At 43.1% G+C, this 17,024-nt stretch overlaps 1 protein-coding gene across 4 annotated transcripts in view; it reads left to right on the top strand.

The window, feature by feature from the left end:
* The window catches only part of TEDC1 (tubulin epsilon and delta complex 1), a 70,715-nt gene that overhangs the window by 2,004 nt on the left and 51,687 nt on the right, over nt 1-17,024 (top strand). For 2 of the 4 annotated variants that reach the window (XM_065072278.1, XM_065072280.1), the window contains exons 1-3: nt 749-949; nt 1,755-1,833; nt 6,863-7,065. In XM_065072278.1, coding sequence (XP_064928350.1) covers nt 764-949; nt 1,755-1,833; nt 6,863-7,065 — 468 coding nt within the window. In that variant the 5' untranslated portion in view covers nt 749-763. Of the gene's footprint in view, nt 1-748; nt 950-1,754; nt 1,839-6,862; nt 7,066-17,024 lie in introns of those variants that run through there. The other 2 variants (XM_065072279.1, XM_021294478.2) reach the window with 2 other exon arrangements.

Here is a 17,024-nt window from a genome sequence, read left to right on the forward strand (position 1 = left end):
CAAACCCCAGCCAAGAGGTGGACTTTTTCTCTCAGTGACTCAAGCTGTCTCCCAAATGGCAGAACTGTTTCTTCCCTCTTGCCTCCCCAAGGATTAATCCCTGGGATTGCTTCAATTAAGAGCTTATATGCCTGGAGACCTGAGCTGCCTCCATCACACACTGCTGAACAGAGAGGAAGGCAGGAAGCACGATTGGAGCTGATCCCCTGCTGCCAAAACCCTGTGCTCTCCCATTGCCAGAGAAATGATTTCTTGTCCTGACAGCATCAGAGCTGTATTTGTAGAAAGGCCAAAATGGGTTTTATGATGACTCTTTCAGGCAGGGAGGGTGGGGGAAGCTTGTAGGGCTTGCTGAGGGTTTTTGGCTGGGTGGGAGATGTGGCCGTGGCTCAGGGTGAGCCTGCCTTGCCTCACGTGGGCAGCAAGAGGTAACCTGCACGCTTGTTGTCCCCTGGGCTGTGGGTCCCTGCCCAGGGCAGGCAAGCAGTGGGTTCTCTGCCTTAAGGCATGAGCGCAGGCAGGATAAATCACGGGAAGATCAGTTTGCTGTGAGAAGCCAGAGAGGAAGCCCCGGGGACACCCCCCCGGGCGGTGTCACGGGTCGGGGCGGTGTCACAGCTCCGAGAAGTGGTCACAGCTCCGGGTGGTGTCACACGCGTGTCGCCCCCACGCGGCGCAGGAGCCGACGCTGCAGTGCTTCCTCCCAGTGGCCAGGGGGCGCGGCAGCGGCCGAGCTCAGCGGAAGCGCGGGGCCGCTCTGCGCATGCGCCCGGTGCGCGCCTGCAGAGGCGGGAAGCGGCGGAGCGCGATGAGGAGGCAGCCCCGGGAGCAGCAGCAGTCGGGCCGGGTGTTGCCGGGCGCCGTCGGAGCGCTGTGTCGGGCTTTGCCGTCCCGTGCCCGGCCCGCCCCAGACACTCTCCGCCGCGCCAGGTTCGACCGGCCGCAGGCGGTGAGCGCGGCCCCCGCTGTTCCTCCGCACCCCCGGGAGCACAGGGACGGGACAGCCGGTCGGGGGATGTCTCTGTGGGCGGCAGGGATCTCCGTGGGGGGACACTGTGACAGGGACAGCGGCGTTGGGCCGGGTGGGGCTTCTGCGTGGGCCCCGCGCTCTGGACTCAGCACACTCGATGCTCTTGGAAGGGATTTGTCTTATCGTGGTTTTAACTGAAAGCTCCGTAAGTCATTGAACACCTTTGTAGTGTCACCTGAGGTTTGCCGCCCTGTACACCAGCCTGGGGCTTTACAGGGTGGTGCTTGTGAGGCTTCCAGCTCACGCACAGGGTGCTCCACTTGCTCACTTATTTTAAGCATGGTATGAATGCTGACTAAAATTCCAACTGTAAGAATTAGTGTTTCAGTTTGTCAGTGTGGCCCAACCCACTGTGTGCTGCCTCTTCTTGTTTATTGAGTTTCTGATACTTCAGGTGCTTGTTGGACTATGGGCAAGTTGTGCCATATGTGGTTGTATCAGAGCAGGTATTTTGGAAGCCACGCTTCTCTGTGTGTGTTCCCCAAAGAAGAAATGGTGGATTTTGCTGTACAGCCAGCATTATTAGCCCTCTCTAAGTGCACCTTGCATTCATATGGCAGCTGATATGTGAACCTACCTGATTTGATGGTGTTGGCAGGATGCAGGTTTGCTCTTGCATGTAACAGCTGATGCTCAGGTATGGGTCTAATTGGCTAATTAGCACTTATTACATGGCAGATATTTTTCTTGCTGAGCTCCCGCTATCCCTTTCTTTCTTTTGCAGAGCCTGGATTTCTGGAGGTTGCTTTATGCTCTTCTGAAGCAAATCCATGGAGGCAAGTGGGCGGAGTCTGATGCCATAGGTAACCTAGTCAGTCTGTCTGACTGCGCAAGTTCTGTCTGTCCCAGGGAAGTACTGGGACTGGTTTTGTAGCACTTTTTATTTGGCTTCTTGCTCCCTCTCAGGAATGCTCCATTTTGAGTACCTGTGCCACTGACTTACTGTTACATCACAGATGCGCAGGCAGGTTTACTCCTCTTAGTCTTGGTTTGTCCAGGAAACTGAGATGTTTTTGTCTGCTAGGGGCTTTTGCTTCCCTTTGACATTTTACTGCAGGTAAATCTCTACAATGATCTTGTGCATTGTCAGCATCTGCAAAGATAGTTACAGAAATAGATTTGTTTTTCCCTTGATTCTTTCTCCATTCCACTTATGATGTATGATTCTGTGGTTAATTTTCTATCAAGTCCTGTGTCAGGGCTGTGAATTATAACATATGAACCATAAAGGCGTTGTTTTGGATTGAAGTTCTAGACAAAATAAAAAGTAAAATGTGTGTGAATATTTTAGAGGGACGATGAATATCTCTATGGACAGAGCCACTGTTACAGGGAGAAGCTGGATTTGTGTTGACTTCTCACAGTGGCAGAGCACTAGTCACTTCTGAAATATATGTTATTTCAAGAACAGTAGTACCCCCCAGACTTTTCTCTTAAAAGATGTCTGTCTAGAGCCCGTTCAGTGTCAGAGGAAGTGGATAGAGGTCTCCTCAGACCAAAACCACTTAAAATCCACTTTTGCCATTGAAGGCAAAAAAACCTAAACACTTCTATCCTCTGAAGGGCTGGAAATCTAATGGCTCTGTAAATGGAGTTAAAAAAGGCTAAGCATTGTGGACAGTATCTCTCAGGAACATGGAACATAACTAGCATAGTTTTGCTGGGAGCTCAGCAGGAAATCAGCATGGGGCTGTGTTACTCACAGGACTGTTTTTCATTTGGCTGTTTTTGCTTATCCACAATCTGCTGTATATGGTAATTTGATTTATTGGCTGTCTCCTACAGCTTTGTGGAGGTGGTCCTGCACGAGTGCAGCCTCATTGAATCCTGGCTGCTCCCTTATTAATTACTTGTAGCGTTTGGAGGTTTCCCTGTGCATGTGGCAGGTTGGTGGCTCTAGAGAGCACGCTCAGCCCCTGCTGGTAGATTGTGAGGTAGGAATGTGTGGTTCTGCCCAGAACTGCTGAGCTGATTTTCAAGAAGCTTGTTTGTCCTCAGTGATTAAAGCTGAAACTCTGGTCAGATAGCTGTACAGTTTTTCAAATCACACTAATTACCTTTGCTTGGCCAAGTCAATGAGTTGTCTGCTGTGAGCACAATCAATATTTTACTGCCTCTCTTCTGTGTTCCTGCTCTGGAGCACTTATGGTCTTTCAGTTATTTACTTCATGGAAATTAAGTGGAAACCTTGGGCATAGGGGCTAAATAACTTTCTCAGGTTTGTACAGGATCCTGTAGCACCACAAGGAATTGAAATGGATTCCTTCAATCCATGTCTAGTGCTTTAGTCCATGGACCAGGCTTTCCTTTCTTTGCTGTTTTTGTACAGCCTCTTAATTATTGTAGCTAAAACAAGGAGAGCAGCAGTTGCCAGATCCCAGAGGAAGGCTGTGAAGACTCCTGAGGGTACAAGAACAGCTTTCTGGAAAAGAGATGTCATACTCGAATGGCCATGCAACCTTTCTTTTTTTATAGGCTTTTCCAAAGGAAATGCTGGGCTTTGGCCTGTGGTCTGCCTGTGTTGTTGGGGTCGCAGTGATTCTTCTCACTACTCTGTAGAGTGAGACCTGCCAGATGTCGGACCATTTGCAGTTGTGAGGTGCTTAGGAGAAACCAGTGTGTTACAAGGACAGAATACTTTTACAGATTTTGCCCATGGAAAAGGACAGATTTTTCCAGAAAACTTTTCCTTAATCTGGGAAATCCTTTTGTCAAGTGACTTTCAAAGTTTCACCTCAGCGTGTATTTCTGTTTCAAGTTTAGTCAATTTTTTATCTGCTTTTGTTATAAAATTGAATTTTTGAGGAGATTAAACTTTAATTTGACTAGAACAGCTACTAGTCATTCCCTTGTTATGGCTGTGATGTGATTTTGTTTAGAAAAACTTTATGCATCATGTTTTTAAATGGTTGATATCTGTTATTGCCTAGCTAGCAGAAAACAAAATATTTGAAAAATCACATATAAAAAAAAATCCCCAGAGTTTGAAGTTTGAAAATGTAGGAACTATTGCATTATTGCAAAAAGAAACCAGAAACCTCACTGAAGCCTACTGGTCAGTGGTTATAAAATTCTGCAAATGGCTCTTTTGGTTTCTCATTTCAGAAGAATTTTTTCTTCACACAGTAAAAACCACTTACTGTAAACTTTGGTGCAAAGCTGTTAATACACTCCAGCCCTTTAGATGTGTCAGAACAACGTGTCTCTCATCAGTGGAGTACGAGGCAAAGCAAGCTGTGCAATGGTACTTCGGGCATAACCTTGCTGATGAAGTCATGATCAGTGATTCAACACCCTAACAGCCCCACCATATAGCAGTGCAATATGTATTTAGAGAGCTGGGGGAAATGTTTCTTTTCTGGAGCCTCATTTCATTTTTTATTGCATGGGAAAGAGGGCTGGAGCTGCAATATATTTTTGTTTGTTTGACAAATGAAGCAGAAAATGTTCTTCTGCAGCAGTAGTTTCCCATAATACCACTACCTATGCAGGTGTTTCTTGCCTGAGTGCATGAAAATGTATCTGTGTCTGTTCTTGTATTAGATTTAGTTCCTTTCCATCCTAGCCTGCCAGGCTAATGCATAACCCTTATTTGAACATCATGCTGTAATTCACTGAAAATATTCTGCAGGTTTCATAAAGCAGAAGAGCACAGCTTGAGTATAGTTTTAAGAGAGCTGAACCCCGAGGTTCACCCGATGCTTGATCTAGCCTCCTGAATGTACTTTCAAAAATAATGTGCATGCAGAAAAGGGGATTAGTTGGAAGGACTGTGTGGGTCTTTCTCTATAAATTGCCTAATCCTAATGAAATGCCATAAGAAGATGCTGTCAAAAGACAAGGTGTTTGAGTGACTGGTGTTACCTGCTATCGGAGTGATGGTTTTTCTCTGTCTTGGCTGCACATTTTGGAGGAATCCATCTTGGTTTTGGGGACTCATATAACCTCCACTGCCATTTGTCTGAGCACTATTTCCTTGTTAGCATCTCTATAGAGAGATAAGGAAAACTAAGTGACGTCTCTAAGGTCATGGAAAGGCTCTTTGAGGCCCAGTTCAAGATCTGTATTTTGACTGTTCACCCACAATTCCTACCTGATAAACCAGTCATACCCTCTCATGTGAGGGCAATGTGATGTAGAGGGAGAGAGGAAATAAGATAAAGGACCAGAGCAACACAGAAACTCAGGTGGTGAATTGCCTTGGTGGATCTGGTCCCCAGTGACAGAACAGAACAGGGAACTGATGATAAAGGAGAAAACCACTGGCTTGCTCTCTGTTCCTTCTCTTTGATATGTGATTTTTTTGGGGGAGCTTGCTGAACTGCAGATGGCAGCATGTGATGCTTGTTTGCTTTGAAAAAGGATTTTCGTTCCTTTTGGAGTGTTTCTACCTTTACCTGCTAGGGCAGTTCCTCTCTTGACAAACGCACAAAGAAAATGAAAGGGCAACATGGAAACCTAGCTCGTGTGAGAATGTTCAAGAGTGATTAAAATAAAATCTCTAATATCTGAGTGTTCCCTCTGTGCATGAGTGATTGGAGTGCATCTCTGCAGCAAGATTTTCAGCAAACCATGGGCATTTCTGCCACCCTAGCATCGTGAAGGGAACCTGCTTGTTTTTACGTTCACAGGTTCTGCAAAAGGCCCAAGGTGATTTAGGTGTTTGTGTTTCCTTTTTGTGTCTATAATGCAGAAACAAGCTACACTTAAAACCCATTGTCCAACTGTCATATGTTTCTGCAGAAGTGCTGCTACACAAAACACTAGTCCTGCAAAAAATTAGTAGCTCTGCATCATTGTGTCATCAGCTTAATCACACTCTTTATATTGTTTTTTGCTCTACACTCGTGGTTAATGTCTTTGTCAGGAATCCATTTGTAGCTTTCACGTGGCAAATCATGTATTCCCTACTGCTGAGGATGTGTAGTCATGTGTATAACAGTTTGTTATACATGTATTTGGACTGAGAAGCACTCTGAAAGTAGGTGTGTCCCTCAGGATCTGCACTCATGTTTCCTGAAATCCTAAAGCTGGTTGAACAGTGCAAACAATAAACCATCCCCTGGTTTGTCAAGGTGTAAAGGGTTTGATGGCTCTTTATGCCTGCCAGCTCCTTCCAGCCTCAGCAGAGCTGTAGCAATGCGCTGCTCCTATGGGGTTGGTAGCATAGGCCAGTTTTGACTTAGCACAGAGCTGAGGATTACTGGTCAGAACTCTTTTCCTCAGTATTTTACAGTTCTGTAGTATCTGTCTTGTAGCTGTTAGGTAACGTTTGCTGGGGTGAAGCAATAAGGATCAGAGCGTTCCTGAGAGTTAAATAGTCCATGCAGTCTGTGTGCAGTGTGGGCTGAATTCTCTCTGCCTGCTCACTGGCACCCAGAGATTTGCAGCAGGCTGTGAAACCCCTGTCTCTACATTCCACTTTCATTCAGGAGTAAAGTGACTCTGAGTGTTTACTAATTCATAGCATGCTTGGTGGCTCGTAAAAAATGAATTGGTGAGTTGGAGTCCTGTTATAGTGGGGATGTCTGTTTACCTTTTTGGCCTTTGTTAATCTCCAAGAGGCCATTACTGGCCTCTCAATTTTGAATTTCTTAATTTCCCTTGGCAATAGTTCCTGTAGATCAGAATGGGGCAGCATAAGGAAGGCTTTTACCCCTTCCTCCTGTCTTTTGTCAGTTATTGATGAAGACTCTAGTCTTCACTGTCTTTCACTAATCTTAGGCTTGATGAAAAATCTTGCTCTCAGAGGAGGCAGGAGTTTCTGGAACTGCATGGGTAAATGTATTGAGTAGTGCAGTGCGTTATTCCTAATTATTTTCTTCTTTTCAGATAACCAGATTAGGTTTGTGAAGTCAACGCTGTGGTACCATGGCTATGGTAGGCCAGAACTCTATCGGCTCCCCTCCGATGGCTCAGCAGGTAGTCGGGAGCTGCTGTTGGCGTTTTCCTGGCTGCTACACAGACTCAGCCTCTTGGAGCAGCTTTTGGCTCGGAACAGAGTAAAGACTGGGGATGAAGCCTCTGTGTGCACGGTGAGCAAACCCCCCAGCCCCTCCAATCTAGTCATGATTGGTTATACTGCTTTTCAAATCAATTCCTTGCATTTAAGATCACATGCACATGTTACTGTATAGACAATTGCTCTGGAGTGTGGAGTGACAATCTCAGGAGAGAGGATGATGTGTTTTCTGTGTTTGTATCCTGTCTGTTGCAAATAAACCATCAGATAACATAGGCTGAATTTAAACTGATTAGTGCAATGGGTTAGTGTGGCCAACGCCTCTCTAGATGGTTCTAAGTTTGTTCCAAGTGAGATTCATCTGGTCAGACGTTAATTACTGGTCAGTTTGGTTCAAAGTGACAGGCTCACAGAATTGTCTCATGTTTTGGCAGAGGACATTCTAGGTCAGAAACATGCCTGCTGATATCTCGTGATGTCTAGGACCATGTGGTCTTTACGGCCATGCATATGTGCTCCTCTAGACTGTAGACTCTAGAATCCAGGGGACAGCAGAGCAGGAAAGCGAGAGTCTGGAAAGCTATGATAGTGCCTTTGAAAGGAAAACACTTGTACAAATGGAAAACAGTTCACAGAGAAGAGTCACCTTTGTAACATTATTAACAGTATTTTAAGGAAACAGACCACTCATGCTACATTATAGTTGTTTGCTGCACAGGAGAGGGAGCACAAGAGGCTGTGCGTGGCACTCTGGGTGTGAGTGGTGGTGCCCTCCTGTGATGTGAAGGGTGCCTGGAGACTTCAGGAAAAACACACTTCCGGACAACTTTGTACTTTAAACTTCTCCTACCTTTTTGTTGCTTTTCTTGTGTGGCAGCAGATTTTTTTTTTGTGTATCCCCTTAATTCCTATTACAAAAGAGTGATGAGTGAATTGTAGCAGTTACATGAATTCAGGAAACAGGGCAGCACCTATGCTATTTTCTATGAAAGTCTTAAGTTTTGCATTTTCCAAAAAGACATTAAAGAACTATGGTAATACAATGTTATCTCCGATGTCCACACAGAGGCACACTGAGAAATTTGTTGCTGTGCCTTTCACTGCAATTCTAACCTGCTCTACCTGTGTTTCTCAAAAAGTGTGGAATACATATTTAATGTTTTTATCCAATAACTGTCTGAAACAATGTTTGGAAAGGTTTACAAGTCTGGAAATTTTTTTTCAATTGGCTAGACAAAAATTTTATAAACTGGGAGTGGAAGTTAGCATGTGTAGGGAAAGCTCATTGTATTAATGGCAGCATTTCTTGTATGCTGTTCATCAATGCGATCTAGGAGAAGATGTCCCTGCTTATTGCAGGGGGGTTGGACTATAGATGAGCTTTGAAGGTCTCTTGCAACCCAAACTACTTTATGATTCTATGATAATAAAAATAGATGTTCATGCGTGGGAAAAATGTAATTACAGCATAACTAGTGTAGTTTGTGATTCTGCATCACAAGAAAGTTAAAACAAACAAAGTTTTGAGAGAGAGGTCTTATCTTTATCAACTAGGCATTACAAAATAAATTACTTCAACTAGTAAGACCTAACCAAGTTAAGATCCAGAAATGTGCAGTTAAGGGCATAAGGAGGTAGTGGTGGGTGAGAAGGAGAAGATAGGTGGGACACACAGCTCATTTTAGTTAGTAAGTCAGTTCCTTGTAAACCGCTCATGAAAGCCTGTTGTTTGTTGCATGAAAGCGTGATAGTTTTGTTATTGTTATTTGATAGTTATTTTATGGGATACTTTCATGTGGCAACGTCTACTCATGAGTCAGACAGCGTTCAACAATACAGCCCCTAAAATCAAAGCAAGCAAGCAAGCAAGAAGGTGAGGTTGTCAGTTTGATACCTGACATCTTTTGAGTTAAGATACAGCTTGAAGAATTGAAGTACTAGAATTTTGACTCCAGGAATATTAAATACCAGGTATTTGTGATACTTAAGCTGAGTGTTGGAAGATGTGTAACAAATTGTAAAGTCTTTGCTAAACATGAGAGATATCTAGTCTCTGCAGTTGTAACTGTCTTCTATTTAAGAAAACTGAAAGAAAAAGGAAGAAGAAAAAAGCTTCACTAGAAAAAGGTCTATGCAAAAAAAAGAAGAAAAGGAAATACTCTTTAAAACAACTGAAATTCTCAGCTGAGAAAGAGCTTGAAAGGTCTTCCATCACATGGAGTCTTTAAAAAAAATTATAGAAACAATTGAAAATATTTTCCTGAAATGAAAATGTTGCAAAACAAAAATCTGTGAAACAGTATTTGGTTCTGGGCGTTGCCAAAATCAGCAAAGCATGAAAGCCAGCGCTTTCTGGCAAAGCACATCTGTTGGTCTACTACTGAGAATAAATGTGAAGAAAATTCTTGCCCTTTGTCTTCATCTAAAAAAAGCGGACTCTCAAGAACTGTAGGCATAGCTGTAGTTCAGACTGATATGTGCGTGGTTTGCTTTTAAAATTTTATCTGAAATTCACAAAAGTGGACAGGGTTTGAATGAAGAAGAGAGAATGCATCTAATCCCTAAATTAAGGGTGCAATCATGTTCTGATTATTCTTTCAGCCTAAGTTTGAAACAAAGCCTACAGCCTTCTACATTGCTGATAATATGCCAAATACCAAACATATCAAGGGCCAATTAAATTAATTCCTTTCATTTCATTTCAGATTACCACTCTCTGGCCTTTGTTTCTTTGCAGTTCCTTAGCAACGCAGTTTTCTTCCCCTGCAAATTGAACACTTCCATCAGCTGTAAAGGATTTCAGGCTGGTTATTTATAGAGGGACAAGGGTATTCATGACACATGATGGACATGGAGCTGAGCTGCTGCAGGGAATTCATAATCGGACAATCCTGAGCCAGGGAAGGCTTCTGCAAGCTTAGTTTTACATGCACCTACACCTTCAGAGTCAAAAGTTAAGCGGTTCCTAAAATTATAAACTGAAGAGTGGTGGAAGCATGATGAACAAGTTAAGGTGGTAGGCAGTAGTGTCTAATGTGGCTCATGTAATTAAAAAAAAATAATCTTGAGGTAGTTGTTTGTAAGGACACATATGGCCTATAGTAGCCTAGGATGATTATATGGGTTGTCTGCTTTTGTGTGTTAGGTAAGAAAATCCTTCAAGGCACTTTGGCTTGTGTGGACTCCAGCTCATTTTTTGTTTTTTGGGGAAGGGCAGTGCTGCAGTGTGTCTCCTGAGCCAGGCTGCTGCGTGTCTGCTGCAGGGTATCCCAGCGAGCAGGACTGCAGGAGCCGCTGCCTTCTCCAGCCTTCCACCCATGGCTCTCTTCTAGTGTGTGAAGTTTATAAACTGAGGGGGCAGGTGGTTAAAAGAAGAGACTGGAACGTGTGTTGTGGTGCAGGAGAAACCGGAGAGGCACGAGGGGATCGATGGTGCATGACAAACTTCAGTACCCGGCTGCTGTAGTGTAAGTCCCTACTCTGAATTTACTGTGCTCATCTGTCAGCAGGTTGGTGACTCCAGAGGCAGTAAATGAAAGTTCAAACCTTGTACTGGTCAACTCTTTAAAAAAAGTAAGCACTAATTCTATTAGATCTATAAACACTGAAGTACAGTCTGAGTTGAAGGTTCACATCGATTTATGGAAGTGTCTACTTGGGAATTCTTGCCTGTTGTTATTGCCTTAAAGCACTGGCTGATTAATTGATGGACATTGTCTTCAAAGGCTTTTTACATCCCTTGTGGATATCTATCTCAAATATGCACTGCTGTGAATTGTTGCTTTGGTGATCATGTACAGGCAGATTATTCTCAAGTGCTGTTCATTGATTCCTATTTACACATGAAAATTCTGGAGTACAAAACACATCTGAGCACCGGCAGGTGAAACACTGTCTTTCACTGAACCTGTAAGGCAGACCTGGGGAGTTCTCATCTTCTCTCCCTCTGAGAAGCAAATAATTGTTTGATATAAACCCACCTTTTTAGCACATTCAGTATTTGATAAATTTTTTTTCTTTTTGTCTTGCTTTTTAAATTTTAGTGATATCATCACAGCTTTCTCCAAATGTACGATGGTTTGTGCAGATAATAGAAGTACTCTGTGAGCACGTATTCCTTCTGTTTCCAGGGAGGAATACTGCCCATACTGGTATTATTTCTACAGCTGAAATTAATCTATGTGTTCCCCATAATTTAATTATGTGTGGAGGCTGTTAAGTTTTTTAGGTGGGGGCAGTGATGTGATATCCTTCATTATCAGCAGGATGTGTTATGCAAACACTAGTTCTTGGTTCCACTAGTTCCCTTGACTGCTTCTCACCCTCCGAGGGAAATTGGATTCCCTTCCCCTTTTGTGAATTTATAGTAATCAACAAATAGAGCTATTATGGCTATTACAGTTGGAATTCGTGCATGTCTCTCTAGCATGCCAAAGTGAACTCAGAACCAGTTACTTCTGGTGGGGAAAAATGGAATTAAACATGCCTTCTGACTCTTAGGTTTGCAATTTGATTATCTTTTGTTTGTCACAGTCTAGTTTGGCTCACTGGCTATTTCCATTATAGTGTAAGGCTTATGCTTGGTCTAATCTTGTTGTTGAAATGCCTTTCTCTTATAGAAATCTTGACCACCACTGCTGTTCCATAAACCATGTTATTAGAGGAAAGTGTTAACGTAGCAGCAAAGCTTAATGTTCCCCTCAGCAGAAAACCAGGAAACCTTTGGCACTACTGTCAGTAAATATAGTTTTTTTTCCTCCCTTCTTTACCAATTCCAGTGGGGCCACAGAAGGGAATTTTATTAACCTATCGATACTGACTCAGAAGCATAATTACTTTCCAGATCTTTATGGGCTGTATTAATCTGTCAGCTTTCATTTTTTGATTTCCCTCCTTTATTCCCTTACACTCCTGCTTACACTCCTGTTCTCTTTGTCCTCCTGTCTTCCTAGTAACTCCCACCATTTATCTTTTTGCCCTTTTTTGGCTGCTGTTGTTGCTGTATCCAGTAGCTGCTAAGGAACATTTTTTAAAAGAGCTGTCCCTGAAACGTAGGGCACAGGATGCCTAAAGTTTCTCCTGCAGAATGTGCCTCACCCCATTTTTGCTGGGGCAGCCTGCTGGGTTTGGGGTGTCCTGCACCCCCCTCCACGCCGCCTCTGCTAGGGCAGCTACAGGGCTGGACCCTGGCGGCTCGCTGGGCCCCAGCATGGCTCACAAGTCTATTGCAGCCCTCTGGTTGCACTGCTACCCACCCTGTAAAGGCTTGTACCAGAAACTAAGGGAGAAAAATGCTTGCGTGTTGGTTTTCTGCCTTTTGTACTTTTTAAAGCCATTTTCTGAACAGATAAGTATTGAACCCGAAGTGTTCATTTTTATCTCCTAAATTACTGATATTGCTTGGAGGCTGAAACATGTTTTGTGGTCAGAGGTGATTAAATTAGGAATATGTTTTTGCCATACAAGAACTGGAGCACATTTCAGTTTGGACTCTTGAAATGCACTTTTTTCTTTTGTATTAAACGTTTTTTATTGTCTGACACAGTTTTAAGAAGGTGGTGGGTTTTTTTAGACAGCATATCAAGGTAAAATGCTCTGAAAGAGGTGTCTGAAATGATCAGAAAGGCTTATAATTTATTTAATCTGCTCTTTCTCTGGGTAATGTCTGGATTTCAAGCAAACACAAAATTTATTGAACCTGAGGTTGCAGCTGATGTGTTAGGGGTGGGGTGTTGCCAACAGGCACTGGAGTCACCTGAGCATTCATGTGAGGAGAGGAAGATAAGGACGGTCATGCTCATAGTAAGGCTTAGCATGGCCATGCTGTTATTTTGTGCTTTGCTGAAATATGTGGGGAGCTCATTCCTTGTCTGTTGGGGAAACCAGCTGATTTAAGATGTTTTAGTGCCTCTCCTGCCCTCCAGTGGCAGGGACCAGCCACTACCTTTGGTACCTTCTGGTTGTCTTTGCTCTGTGGCTTTTTGATTTAAATAAGCACGTCCTCTGCTTTTGGTGTCCCCATTAAAGTGATCAGGGTTTAACTCTCATTGGAGGGTCTCTTGAAATAAAGCCCTTTTTCCTCAGAAGGATAAAAGGAGCCTGCAAAGGAGGGCATGGTTGGATTCGATGATCTTAAAGGTCTTTTCCAACCAAAACAATTCTGTGATTCTATGTGGCAGGGTTCTGCCTCTCCTCTCCTGAAAGGAAGGCAGTTATTGTTTCTTCTCTTGTGGCCTCTTGCTCCAGATGTGCTGCTGATGTGGCATGCTGCATTGTTCTCTCTTCAGTGGTTCCCCGCATCCAGCAGCTTGCCACAGTGGAGCAAAAGAAACGTGGGCAAGCAGGGCTGGCGGCTGCAGGCAGAGCAAATGCCATCAAGGCATTATTTATATTGCATTTCTTGAGCTCTGAAAAATGCAGTGCCCTGGGAGTTAAGATCTACTCTGCTATACATTTGTTGTAGTATATTTGGTTTCCGTGTTTTGTCTGAATACATGATACAGTGAGCTTTGGGATTTGAATGTTATTTTAAAAGTGGTATCCTCAGCCTTGCAGCTCCAAAGAGCAGGCAATGCTGCTGCTGCGCTCTGTTCCAGGCAGAGTGCTTTTGCTCTGTTGCAGAGCTCTTAAGTAACCTCCTGCAGGAGTGAGGAGGGATGGAATGAGGGACTGACTTGCTCTAGTGCCTCAGGCCTCTAGCTGTTGCCAGACAGGCTTGTTTGAAGAAGACAGGAATGGGTAGGAGCTATGTTTGCATTTTCTGTCTTCCCTCAGCACCTTCTCTTTTTTACTCTTTGCCAATCAGATACTAGCAGAGCTCTGGGGAGTGCTGTTGTGAGTAGTAATTTTTACAAAAGGCATTCAAATTGAAAAGCTAAAAGGCCTTGCAGAAACATAGGATTTTACTTTTTTTTTGATTGCTGAATATGCTATGAGCATAACTTCTATATTGTGAGCACTTACATTTGTGGAAAGCACATTCTCTGCAAATATCTGGACATTTAATGGGTGTGTGCATTGTGTGGGAGTGGGGTCTTGCACCATCTATCTTTCCATGCAGATGTCTAATCTGGATCGTACCTCATCTAGGAGGAAATCCAATTAGTGTTGTTGATCGTGTTGTTAATGAAAATAGTGCTGTCCCTTTTGCATTCATCTGTTTGAAGTGTTCCTTTTCACATTTTCCCCTCCTGCATGGCTGTATTAATTAGGAAAGCATGTCTGGTACTATTATTTCTGGCTATGGCGTTTAATTTTTAAAAAAATGATGCTCCATTTAAAGAGCTGTAATTACACAGGTTAACATATGTTATGTCACATCAAAACTGTTGTCTGAATTATGAGCAGTTCAGAACGGGTGCTCAGCAAAAGCTGCAGAAGCACTTTATTGGCTTGATTCATGTGATTGCTTTTACCTTTCCCAAGTCCTGCAGTGAGCGATCTAGGGATGCTTCTTCCCGCCTTTGTAAAAACAGGCTGCATGCTTAGCGTTTTTAAGATTTGAGAAGTATCTGAGAGAAAATCGTTTATCTGGACCTAGATTAACTCAGGTGAAAGTGAGGAGTGGTCTGGGAGGGTGCACTGGAGGTTTCAATCGGCAGTGGCTTTATTTTGCTCTGCTGAAGGATTGATGTCACGGAGTTGACTTAATGCATATATCCATGGGTTAAATGTGTTATCTATGTCCCCATGAGACTGCTTCTCATGGGCAGATCCACAGGCTGTTTGCTGCCTGTCCAGATACAGAAGCAGAGAGCTGATCCTTGCAGAGGTCTGGTAGGTGTCCAGGAAAAGCCTCAGTTTGCTGGGGATGAGCCAGTGGTGGCCGGGGCCTGTCCTTTACCAAAAGGTGGCAGCTCGTAGTCACAAAAGAGCATGTCTCAGGGAACTAGCCCTGCCATTGCCTTTCTTTTACAGCAGTGCGGGCAGCAAGGGTCTCTTCTTCATTTCCACTGTGTGTACAGGGCACAGCGGATTTATAAGCGTTAAGATAGCTATATGAATTGGGAAAGTACAGAAAGTGTACAAGTGTGGTGAAGTTGCCCAGCAAAGGGTTTTCTTTGCAGTACTGCTTCTGGTATATTGTAAGATCTCCACTGAAACTGCAAGGAGTTTGGTTTTAAAACAGTTTTTGGAGTTTGTTTAGTTGAAAGTATATGAACAGAGCAAATCGACCCCATACTAGGTCACTGAAATCCTCAAATGGAGCAAGTAGTGGAAAAACACTCCCTTCTCACATGTCTACAAACACATTGATGCTTGTGTTGTTCTTTGACAAACTATTTATATAATGAAGTTCTTGTTTAATTTATCTCCATCCACTGTTGGCAGAACTGCTCTCCAATTTCCAATAACATGGGATTGCTTTGTATTTAAAATAAAAATAAAGGCTTTATTTCTGCTATAAAAGTTGAAACGTATTAATCTTTAATTTCTCTCTAAGCACATTGCATGCAAGTTGTTTGCTCAGATGTATGGAATGGGAATGAAAATCAATACATCACCATATCTTTTTTTCACACCCTCTGTTTCTCCCACCCCTTATTCTTTTCCTCTGAGTAGTTTTATAGTTGATGGCTTTCTTGAATTCATTGTTTCGTGAATCTGAGTTGTTTGTTCAGAGCACTGTGTTGGCTTTTTTGCACTTGCTGCACTGTCTAACTGCAAGTCCATTCACACATTTTGAGAGTAGTCTAACATTTTTTTTCAAAACAATTGGACTTGAAATAGCCTGGTGTTGAATGTTTAGGGCAAAACTCTGTGGTGTTTGTTAGAGACTGAATTCTAGGCAGCCTTGCAAAAATTTTAAATAATATGCTCTTAGGACATAAATGGTGTTTAGCTCTGACTGAGCAGAGATGTATTTATGAGCTTGGGGTAGGTTTTGTAGCTTGAGCTACCTTAGTTGGGATGGTGATGCATAGTGTTGTGTATTTATTATAGGGCTTCACTGGTTATTTACCACAGGAGAGCTGGGTTTAAGTTTTAAGAGTGGAAAGGGTGATAGTTCAGGAATTAACTTGAAGAGAGGTTATGTAAATATACAGATGTCACCTTCATCAGGCTTGTGCTTGCTTTTCTGAGTCTTGCCAATTAATGGATATCGAGATGTCCCAACAGCAGTCCCTCGAGCTTTTAGGACAAAAGAGCTTGTTTGTAGTGAGTGACAGTGGAAGTGGAATAGAGGGGCTTCATTCTGTTATAGCTTCCGCCTGAGGTACGCTAAGAACAGGTGCTCTGGCGAGTCCACATAGTCCAGTTTGACAAGACCAGCTCTGGTATCGCCTGTGTAATGGGAAAAGGATCTGTCACTGCAGTGAGGGTATTGGTACGTGTTGATGTGGCTTTTGATCTGCAAGCCTGTGCCACCATCCTATGGCTGGAGTCCTTCTCTGAAATGAAATCAAAGAGAAACATTAATTTCAACAAACAGTTTACAAGCAAAAAGCTTTTCTGGTAAGTGGCTCTGAAATGTTCTCTTCCAGAGCTGGTGGGAGCATTCCAAGTGCGGGGAGGACATTGGGAGCACCAAGTAGTTGCTTTGGCTGCTCTCTTTATGACTTTCACTAAATAATATGCACTTGTGTATCTCAGAAGTGAATGTAGGTGTGTAGCTGTATTGCTCCATGGATTAGATAAATTCACGGTGGTATTTGAAGCAAAGGCTCTCACTTGGGCTGATATTTTAGTGATTTTTTTTTTTCTCCCACTGGGAGAGCAGTAAATAGTCTTAGATTGTAAAGATGGGACTAGAAATTGAGGTCATGGTATAACATGCAAGACCTCTTTTTTTTACCTTGTTTACTTTATGCCAGGCTAAGTATTTCATAGCAAAAGTAAATTTTTTGTGCAGTCTGTGAAATAAATAATGGAGAGATCCTGTTAAAAATGCACTGGCTGGCTTCCTTATTTTAATATTAATAAGACAGGTTGCTACAATAAGATTAACTCTGCGTGGTGTTTGTCACTGTACTGCTAAAGCAGCCGAGTCTAATGCCATTCCTTCCTGAAATGAATCCCCAGGAGAGCAGT

Source organism: Columba livia, chromosome 8 (genome assembly GCF_036013475.1).
Source record: "Columba livia isolate bColLiv1 breed racing homer chromosome 8, bColLiv1.pat.W.v2, whole genome shotgun sequence".
Taxonomy (NCBI): Eukaryota; Metazoa; Chordata; class Aves; order Columbiformes; family Columbidae; genus Columba; species Columba livia.